An 11606-nucleotide genomic window follows, 5' to 3' on the forward strand; every position below is an offset into this window, starting at 1 on the left:
TGGAATATTATGTTTTCCTTCAGTGACCTAAATCTGATTTAACGCATGCTGCATTCCAGCGCACCTCGGAAATCGGTAAATCCAACTTGGTAGCCCCGCCATCCCAGGTCAAAGGTAAGTAACGCGACATTATAAAACTACAGAGTAGATGACGTTGAACGTTGGGCGTCTTCAAAAAATAAAAAATAAAATAAAAATACAACGCAACGGCGTGTGCTGTGTGTTTCTGTGACGTCAGATCTCTTATATCTGGGATCTGCCCCGATATTCCGACTTGGAATTCCGATTTTGCCCCTTCCTTTGACATAAAGGAGTTTGAGTTGGGTTTTTCCGAGTTCTGATATCGATGGAACGCAGCAGTCTATAAAACAACCACCTGCCAGCAGGTCGTGAAAACAGTGAAAACCAGCGTCATGGAAGTTTCATCTCAGATATTATTATTATTATTATAAGTAAAAAAGGGAAAGTTGGCCATGTTCACAATTAATCATATTAATTATGTCAAACAATTTTCCCACCCCCTATATCCAATTGTTATTATAATGATTAGAAGAAGAAAGAAGAAGAAACAGTCTTTATTCGTCACGCAACACACCACACTACAATACATGCTTGCACACACACACACACACACACACACACACACACACACACACACACACACACACACACACACACACACACACACACACACACACACACACACACACACACACACACACACACACATGCTTTGATGGTGCCGGTGAAATGGTTCCTCTGCATTTGACCCATCCTGGCTTGTCCTTCCTCCGGGACCACAGCCAGGAGCAGTGGGCAGCATACGTGGGACCAGATGATAAGTGTCCATCGCTGGTCAGACGATGATGGGTGCATGTTTTTGAGGGGGGTCCTTACTGACGTGAGGGGGAGGAAACCCCATGTGAGCACGGGGAGAACATGCAAACTCCACACAGAAAGGCTCCTATTTTTTTGGGAGATAACCCGCCGGAGCCCCAGGCGGGAATCGATTATTAGTTATTATTATTATTATTATACCCCTACACTGAACACAGGAGGAACAGTTTCTGAAAGTTGCATTCTCAGCTGTGAGGATACATTTTCCCTATTATAATGGCGGTGGTTTTAAGACTAAAGACGTGTGTGAGGATTTTTTTTTGTTTATGTCCAATTTATTTTGGTCTTCTCTCAGTAAACTGCGGTGAAAGTGTTGGGACAGAAAAGCATCAGGTTATAGTTTATTCGAAACGGCCGAACTAAAGTGGACAACAGAGCTCTCTAGTCAAATCCCGCAATTGCATTCCTACAACAACAACAACAACAACAACAACAACAACAACACTACGTAGTAGGGTTAAGGGGGGGGGGGGGGGGGGTTCGCATATTTATCCGATAAAAATCACAGTTTCTACCAAAAGTCAACAATATTTAGAATAAAAACTCTCCCAAATATGACACCATTCACTGACAGGAATGACAGGAGGTACTTGTGTTGATAAAGACACGAAAATCGCACAAACAGCTCCTGTTACTTCATATTCAAAACACACCTAGAAAGCGATGAAAATAACATTATATTTATCCCGGTGTATATTGTTTATATTTATTTATTTTTTCTTCGCAAGATACAATTAAATTATTTAGAAAATAATAATAATAATAAAATAAACTTTTTTTTTTGGAGGGAAAAAAGTGACCCCCGCAGAGTCGCCACTGCGAACCGGAAGTATTTCCAACCGGCGGGAGGATTCGTTTCCCGTCGTAAGGTTCTTCCGGCGACAGTTGTCCGGGCTCCGGGTGAAGCCGCTGGACGAACCGTTACGAGCCCAGGTAACACCAGCAGCGCGTTGAAACATGTCTCCCGACGACCGCCGGGTGTGATGTCCGTCGCAATGTTTGCTCATGATAAACTAGGCAGCAGCGTTTCCAGCCGCTTCGTCCAACAGGCTCGTTTGGCTGTTTACAGCGTGTTCGCTTGTCACACGAGCTGCTCGCTCGCCAACGTCCCAGACGTCGACCCGGAGCATTTAACAGTTGTTCTTTATGTCTCAATTTTTAAATATCTATATTTACGCCTTTTTTTTTTTTAATTTATTTATTATTATTTTATGTTCACCTTTTGGTTCTGTTCGGGTCAAATTGAGCCGCTTCATTATCGGGGTCTTAAAAGCAATACAGAAATAACTATTTACATCAACACTCCTTGACTTCTATTGTCTTTGTCTCAGTTCCGAACAATGAAGATAACATCTGATTAATATTTGCAATTGATCTCTGCTGGATCACATTAAACAATGGAAGTGTCATTCGTTTGTGATAAAGTTATAATTTATGTGATGGGCGGTGGTCGGTACAGTGCGGGAAAATGTTAAATGTTTATTTTTTGGAGGTTTTTGCACTGTGCAGGTTCCCACACGACAGAGTGTGAGTGTGTGTGGGAATTGCAGGGACATCCTATGAATGACATGAATGTTTGGGGGGGCTTGTAGTGTGTGTACTCAATGATTTTCTTTTTCTTTCACATGTTCTTCACAGAAAATAAGCCATGGATTTTCAAGTTAAAAGTTGTATTCTTGTATCATTTTTCTTTTAGTAGGAATCTGAAATTAGTCAATTTGACCCGAGCACCATATAAGGGTTAAATATTTTAAGCATCTAATATCCATTACAGACAGTTCTCCGCCTCCAACTTGTATGCCACTTCAGTTTAACAATGAAGTCAACCTGAGATTTGAGAAAACGTTACTCGTGACCCTTTTTGAAAGACATTCAATCCCTTGATATTTTACAGGGACTTTTGTTTGCTCGTCAAATAATTTGTCTTTTAACTCTTTGCCGAACTGCATAAATAACGACTCAAATTAATCTAACATTTCTTGGCCTAGAAAGTCCATCTTGCGCAGTGTAATTTATTTCACGGAAATATGTGTATCTATTAGCTTCCACTAGCTAAATAATCAATTTATTTGATAAACAATGTATCAATAAAGCTCAGATGAAGAACAACAACAGTGTTATAGTCTGAGTAGAGCTGATTGTAATTTCATCACAAGTTGAATATTTGGCTTGCTTTTCAGTGGGGAAAAATATACAAGTAAATGTCATTCATTGGTGCTATTTGTGTGTTGGCAGGTTTACATAAACATGGAAATCTTAGATACTGATCAGGCAAAATCCGTAAATGCAGAAGTCAACGTTGGAATATAAATATTTTTTTACATCTCCTCTTTTCCCTGGCAGCTCCTTCTTGCAGAGAACACCCAGCACATTGTGTTGCATAACGTCAGTCTCACAACATGTCTCTCAACTATCCATACAGAAATTTTCCACTGCCTTCTCAGGAGTCTCAACCTGATCGTGGAACTCACGGCACAAATGCTGCCCAGTTTACAGGAAATGCAGCTTTTTACCGACAACCTCTGCAGACATCATCACGGTTTTCACCATCTCCCTCCTATCCCATGTCTTCCTCAAGTCAAGCCTCTGCAGAGTCTAGCTACTCCAATCAAAACCCAGCTCATGGCATCCTCCACAGCTATGGACTTAAATCAGAGGATCTGTCCAAACTGGTAAAGCTTCCCAATGATATTCTCAACATGGAGACCATCCCGTATATACTGAAAGGCTTAAAAGACAGCAAAGAGAAAACTGAACCTTAATCATCAGAACCCTATTCTTCTGTCTCTCGCATTCCTGGTAGATCCCGTCTACCGGCTGCAAGCTCCACTGACGAGTGGGATCAAAGTCAGTCTATGCATTACCCGCTAATACATGTCAGTTTATCACCAAAGCCCATCCCAGCTGAGAAGGTGTCGGATGGGGAGAGCTCGGGCAGGAGGACGACGACGACTCGCTTACAAACATCTCTGCAGAACAGAATCATTATCACCGCCATCATCATCGCCGTCATTGAGCGACATAGTTGACTACGGCCATAAGGAAAGGCTGGCAGATTACACTGAGAGAGGATCAACCCCCTTCCAGGTATCAGAGGTTCTCTTACAGCCCTGAAACAGCAGAGACCGGCAACAGAATGCGCCCTCCTCTTGACTTCCAGTCATGTACAACTACCTATAAGTCAGAGCCTCCTGAGGAGAACTACAACAGAGTGAAGCACCAGGAACCCCATGATGAATCGTGGTCGCAGAAGCTCTTAATAAAGAAAATGCTTTTTAGTGTCTTTTTGAAATTGGGTGCTTTGCTCTTTGCTTGCAGTTCTGGAATCAGCACATCAACAGGTCAGCATGCAAACACGCAACTTATGCTCCTTCAGATGTAAGTCTTCACTGGATATGGTATTTAAATTAAAACCTCAGAAACCAAATTTTATCACGGCCACAGAGCTTTGAAAGTGCAAGAAACCCTTATGTCATTCATAAGCAACAAGTACTACACAAGTACACATGTTACATATTAACTTATGGGTGTTCTCAATGACACGGTGAAGAGCTGGAGGAGATCATATTTCTCTAATATCTTCAAGCAAGAGAAATCCTAGAGTCCTGTTTGACACAATAAAAAGTATTGTCTCTCCAGGCACTTTAAATTAGACAATTTTCTCTAACAGTTACGGAAATAACTCTTTTGAATACTTTATAGATAAGGTTGTAATTATTGGGGCAAACATCTCACCCTCCAGTCCATTCAGCAGTGGTTCTTCTAATCCAAGATTCAAGATTCATCCATCCAAGATTCAAGATTCATCCATCCATCTTGGATTCGTTTTGTCCTGTTTCTTTCGATGATATCACAGCTCTGTTAGGAAAATTAAACCCTTGAGCCTACTGGATGTCCTACCCACATGAATCCAGAGGTTAAAACACCTGGTGGGAAACACATTTCTGGGACTGCATTGGAGTGGTTCTCTTTCTATCTCACAGATAGGACTCTTATCTGCCTCTGTAGGTGACTTTGTGTTGGACACCGCTGCTCTTCCACGTGGCATCCCTCAGGGTTTGTTCTTGGGGCATGTTTTATTCTCCATACACAGTCTTCCACTCTGACAGATTATCAGTAGTTTCAGCAACATCTCTTATCATTTGTACACCGATGACATTTAGTTTATATTTTTCCTTCAAACCTGATGAGCTTGATTGACTTTGTGTATTGAACAACTGTTTAAATCCGACCACAAACTGGATGGAAAATCATCTTCTGCAGCCTAATGCAGATAAAACTGATGTCCTGATTATTTCTCCTGATAACATTCACTCAGTGATCGGGCAGAACCATGGTGCCTTATCCTCTTCTTGGTGTTGTCTACGTAATCTACCTAATCTAGGTGTGATTTTTGACCAATCCATGAGTTTTGGTGCCCATTAGGACTCTGGCACGATTATGTTTCTATCACCTCAGAAACGTCGCCAAACTTCGGTCGTCTGTCACAAGCTGAAATGGAGATACAAATTTATGCTTTTATCTCATCAAGTTTGGAGTACTGTAATTGTCTTTTACAGTAGCCCTAAATAAATCTTCCCTGGACCGTCTACAAACTGTTAATGATGCTTCTAGGCTTATAACATGATCCAGATGGTCACACAAAGGTCATCAATATTTTAACCTCTCAATGTCGGACTATAGAGCCCTATATTGCCAGGCTCCACATTGTTTCATGGACACCCCTGCACCCACACACCACAAGCCGGTCTCTTAGGTCCTCCGACCAGGGTCTTTTAATTGTCCCGAGGACACATTTTAAGACTCGGGGAGGTTGTGCTTTCCAGTCGACAGCGCCTAAGCATAAAACAGTTTCCCAATGACTCTGAGATCTGTTGATTCTTTTAAAAAGCTGTTAAACCCATCTGTTCGGACAGGCTTTTAGATCGTTTTTTTTTTTTTTTTGTTTTAACTTGTGTCTGTCTCAGCTTCTGTGTTTTACCTGTTTTTATCTTGATTTTTACTCCACCGAACTGGCCTGGGTGTCACGGGTACATGGGTATTCCAGGCAAATATTTCACACTTTAAGAGTATATTAATACATAATAGTTGATTAATCGATTGATTAAGTAATTTCCCCCTGGGATTATTAAAGTTTTTCTGATTCTGATCAAATGGATTTTAATGAGGACAATTCTTTCGGGTAGCAACATTTCAGACATTTATTTGAAGTGTTACTGAATGCCAATCAATCACTAACATACACGCCTTTGTTTTTCACACCATCTGTAATTACATAAAATCTTTACTTCAAGGGTTATTTTAATGCATCTGGTTAAAACATTTACAATTACGGAGACTCCACAACCCATACAGTTTTTTGTATGTGTACAATGTGCTTCCATTTTTTTCAAGCGCACATAGTTGAGTGAAAGGTGGAGCTCACCACAGAGGGCAGGAAGAGTGTGTAGAGAGGAGAACCAAAGCGTTTGGTTATTTTGATGAGGTCTGAGACGCCATCCTCTCCTTGTGGGGCCGGAGTGTAGCTCAGCACCCGAGAACTCTGGGAGAGAAAGATGGAACACACACAGGTCAGAAGACACAGAGGTACTCATGTGGGTTCAGGTTTAGGTTGTAGACTTTAGACTGGTGAAGTCTACAAATGTCTCAAACACATCATTAAAGGTAGTTTAAAAGAAAACTCCGGACAGGTAGCGGCCTAGGAGCTTTGTGGGGAAACAATGTCACCCTTCACTCCAGTTTCGACACTTTAAAATTGTATTGACCTTTGGGAACCACTGTTGCATCTCCCCCATTGTTTTGGAAATGATGTCAGCCCTCCAAATACCAGTCGGTCTATCGCCTCATTTTGTCACCATGTGAAGAAAGCAGGGTTTGTTTTTTTTAATATAAGTACTGCATGCCTGGTTTTGTGTTCAAAAACAATCAACAACAAAAAGGAGAAAAGGAGTTCCAGTGTACCATTTCATCTCATCAGCTTAATAGCTGATAGAATGGGCTTCAACTACTTGTTTAAGGAGAGTTTGTACGTGGAGGGTGTTAAAGGTGGTGGATTGGTAGAAGCTGATGTCATTTCCCTGCACAGTCGCAGGGTTGCTACTGTAGTACTTCACCAGGTCCCTGACCTGCTCACTTGATCCCATTTCCACAAATGCCTGGAGAGGTGAACAGTGAGGGTCGTTATTGAAATGTAAGCAGAACAATTTTGAATGAAAAAACATGAGTTGCAGCAAATTAACAATGTTTTAGTAGCAATCATCTTTTTTGGAGGTGCAAACAAAATGTATGCCTGCTCAGAATGATGTGTGTGCCATGTGTATGTTCCAAAACGTGTAAAAATTGAAATCCTTGAAATTTCACTTGAAAAAAATCATAAAAGATGCATTTTATTTTATTTTTTCCAGAAATTGTACCATAGTAGGAAATAAGTGTATAGAACTCAAATTGGATACAGTGTGAAGTTATTTATATATATATATATATATATATATATATATATATATATATATATATATATTTTGCATATTTCTGAATGTTTATCCATCTGACACACACACACACAAGTAGTGAACCCAATAAAGGCAGGTAAAAGTCATCAGTTGCACACATGCTGCTCCCTGTTAACTTCTATTAATTATTATTATGGGGTTGTCCCGTTGGGATGGAACCTTATTGTTATTGTTCAGATTTTCATTATTAATATTCTCCTTGGCATTTTTTGGGCTAAAGTGTCTGGAACAGGACAACTGCTGGAGGTATATCATGAGGTCAGCGAGGAAGAGTGTGACGGAGGTGCGTCCGTATTCAAAGCCGCCCACAGGTTTCACCTGCAAGACCCTCTCTTAAGTTCCACAAATGAATGCTTTGGTGTTTTGCTTTACACACCAGTTTATTGCAGAGAGTCCTGTGCCTGGCTGTTGCTGCCGCCAGTCGGGAGAGGGTTAGTGCTGGGGCCGCCCGTTGACCTGCTGGTGGCTCCAGGGCGTCTTCGGACGGCCCCTCTGTGCCCGATCCCTGTGCTGGAGAGTCCCTGTTCAGGTGCCAGTGAGCGGTTTCTCTTACCACGCGCCACCCAAGTGGCGTTTCAGGGACCTCCGGCACAGAGACACAGACAGGGGGTTGTAAACACCTGTTTATTGTAGAGAGTTGGCTAGTTGGAATGAGCCAGGAGCAGAGAGACATGTCATGACAGGGCTCCTAGCCTGAGTGTGTGTGGGGATGGGGGTTTTACCTACTGCTCGTTAGACCAACCAACGAGCAACAGTTATGCAGCCACACTGATCCCAATTACCCAGATCAAGGTAAGGTGTGGCTGCTCAAACCACACCATTCCCACACCACAATCTTCTCCAAAGGATGTGTTTTCCAATCAGTACGCTGGGCGTAGCTCTCTGTGGGGATCCACTCACCCAGAGGGTTTTGGTCCAGTGTCGGCCAACACAGGCGCTCATTCATCGGTCCGCTGTGGTGTTTCTCATTCTCTCTCTCTCTCCAGACTTTCTTCACCAGAGTGATCTACTTTAGAAGCCTGCCATGGCACTACTACTCGGACTCTGACTTCTTGAACATCGTGAAGGGTTACGGGAAGGTGACGCGCTACTTTCTCATCCGCAACCGCAGGGAGGTGAGGTGCCCTCCACGTTACAACCTCCGTACCCTTCTCCCTGACAAGCTCTGTTTATATCTTTATCCTTATATGATGTTACTCCTCTTCCCAATTATTTCACAAAGTCAAAGTGGACTTTAGCACACTTTTCATTTTTTAACCAGTTTCTTTGATACTTAAACATTTGTGGTTTTAATTGTTTTGCACCCAAGTTTAGCTTGCATCGCTACCAAACAGTATTTTGTCATTATGAATATATCTAAGTCTTCCAGTGTGGCCGTGGCTTGTGTTCCAGGGCTTCATCGAGATGTCCAGCTGCACAGAAGCCATCAGAGCAGCCAGGGAGCTGAACTTTAAAGAATTTAAGGGAATGCCATACAACGTCCAGCTCTCCTTCAAGTACCCCCAGCTCACCGTAGGGTACAGACACCATCACTACTCTCACTCTGTCATTCTCGTCAAGCATCTGCACACGCCCTAATTTTTCCAGCCGCTTTAGGACTTTACCGATTACTTTACTTCACCGATCTGTTGCTCTGTTTTGTGAGATTTGGATAGTTACACAAAGCATTAACATATGAAAAAAAACATGCTTGATAACTAAAAACTGATCAAAATTTTTAAGCACAAAATTGGAAATAACTGTGCTGTCCTTGATGCCGCAAATACTCTTGCAGCCTAGGTAAGGGTTGTAGGTATTATATTTAATTGAAGTAACAACTGTCTAATGCATAATTTGGCTGAAAATAATTCCTCCAATATAATCCCTGAATATTGTACCATAGTAAAGCGTAATTTTGAGTGTAATACAGAATATATATATTTGTAGATCATTAAAAGATCAGTATATAACTGTTGGTCTACACCACCTTGTCGTAAATAACCACATGGTTCCCCTGCTGTTTCTGTGGTGTACCCTCAGACAGATTCTTACTTACTTCAGTACAGCTGCTCTAAAGTATACTGGTCTCAATTGCTCACAATAATGCACCACTTACATAATTTCAATGCCAAGCAGCCTCCTGGCTCACTCAATTTCTGTCTATTCTGAATTGGGCTCTTTTTTTAACCTTTTTTGGTGCTGAGGGCTCAGCATAGCAATACATATTAATGTTTAAACTTTAAATAAGTGTAGCTCTTGTTTGCCTGCTGCACATTAAACTGTCTGAGACAGTTTTTTCTATTTGATTGTGTATGCACAGATAGGCGGTGAATTCGGGCTCTGACTCGGAGGAGGAATCCAAGAGCAAGAGGAGCAAGCGCTCCCACACCAAGTCCAAGACCCCCGAGGAGGAGGTGTCCAGCAGGAGGTGGTCACGGGGTCCAAGACCAAAGAGGTGACCGCCAGCACCACCGCTGCAGACGCCCAAAGTCCATCCAATGGCCAGGTGTGGTGAAGCAACAAACACAGTCCCAGCTACATGCACTTGTCTGTTTCACCTCCACAGATGTTTGAGCTTGTTCTTCAAACAATGATCATCGTCAACAAGCACAAACTAGGTGGAAAGATACTTTATTCGTCTTCGGAGGGAAATTGCAGTGTTCGGGCAGATCACATCAAAATGAATTTGCAATGATAAAAGAATGAAGTAGAAAATTGGAAAAACCTACTAATTAACAAACCTCTTTCACAACCCAATTCACAATCCACTTGATATGCAAAAACCTAATGGGTCTTTATTTCTCCTTTGTGTTTCTTTCTAGTAATGTTTGTCTGGGACATTGTTAATGAAACTCACTCATCTTAAATGACAAACAATTGAAACTTGAGCTTTTCATATTATAGAAGAGCAATCTTAATCGTCGCACACCACACTACAACACATGCACGCACACACATGCACACGCTTTGGATGTTGGCTGGTGAAATGAGGCCTCTGCGTTTAACCATCCTGGCTTGTCCTTCCTCCGGGGCCACAGCCAGGAGCAGCGGGCAGCATACGTGGACGCGCCCGGGGACCTGGTGAGTGTCCATCGCTGGTCAGACCATGATGGGTGCATGTTTTTGGTGGGGGTCCTTACTGACGTGAGGTGGAGGAAACCCCACGTGAGCACGGGGAGAACATGCAAACTCCACCCAGAAAGGCTCCTATTTGGGAGATAACCCGCCGGAGCACGGTGCCAACAGCGCCCCAGGCGGGAATCGAACCCAGAACCTTCTTGCTGTGAGGCAGCAGCGCAATTCATATATATTAACTATGCCTTTGTGTGTTTATTATACAATGGAGTTTTTGTTTTTACGCAAAGCTGGCATCGAGAAGACGATGCAGAAGAATTTGGTGGCCAAATTTAGGACGTTGCGCAGGGTTTCGTTTTTTTTCGATGGTAATACGTTTATTTAGTTTTGGTTTGCCTGCTGTGTATCTCAAATACTGAGGTTCACTCTTTAAGCGTAGGGAGTGTGTGAAGCTGTTCGGCTTTAGTGGACTTCTGTCCTTAATTATCAGCACAGTGGATTTGGACAAGATCAGAAGTATTTAATGTGTGTTCGTCCAGTGGTTGGCTTCTTCTGCAACTTGTGTAACGTCATCTATGTCGACGAGGACGAAGCCAAGACTCAGCACTGCAGCAGCAGCCAACACTACCAGAAATACAAGGTAACCTCATTGATGTGGTTCTGGAGAACAGTTACACTGAGTAAATATCAATGAAAATCTAACAATATGTATTTTGACACCGCTTTACAAAACAACTTAGTCACAAAAGATACGAGAAAAATAAATTACTACAAATTACTAAACATACAGTATGTGCCAACGTCTTCCTTAGTATGACCAGGATATCTTTTTGGATTCACCATTTTGTTAAAAACTACAAAATAAACAGGTTAAGTGTTGGTGCTGGCCAGGAACGTTAAGAGTAGCTGCATCTCAGCTGTAGTCCTTCACAATATTATGTTTGGATTATGTTGATTTTTGATCAATTGTCTTTGCGTGTCGTCAGGAGCACACAGGCAAGGACCCGTGGGCGACCTGAACGAGCAGCGACTCCACATCCAGACGTTGCAACAACTAAGGAAAAGTGGCTGTTTGTGAAAATAACTTCCTCATTGGGTTGTAAGTCTGCTTCAATGTGCAGTTGGGGCGGGCGCAGTATGAACGGT

General features: G+C 42.3%; 1 protein-coding gene across 1 annotated transcript; it reads left to right on the plus strand.

Moving 5' to 3' along the window:
* Window positions 1-1451: 1451 nt before the first annotated feature.
* Window positions 1452-11550, plus strand: LOC307235988 (matrin-3-like; the record flags this gene model as incomplete). Its single annotated transcript, XM_080008247.1, has 7 exons — window positions 1452-1483; window positions 1767-1830; window positions 8393-8521; window positions 8799-8923; window positions 9706-9891; window positions 11000-11100; window positions 11447-11550. 5 exons carry the CDS (start codon window positions 1452-1454, stop codon window positions 9707-9709), a joined length of 354 nt encoding a protein of 117 aa, XP_079864373.1. The 3' UTR covers window positions 9710-9891; window positions 11000-11100; window positions 11447-11550.
* Between the last annotated feature and the right edge of the window lie 56 nt (window positions 11551-11606).

Source organism: Zeus faber, assembly GCF_960531495.2.
Source record: "Zeus faber genome assembly, chromosome: 10".
NCBI classification, from domain to species: Eukaryota; Metazoa; Chordata; class Actinopteri; order Zeiformes; family Zeidae; genus Zeus; species Zeus faber.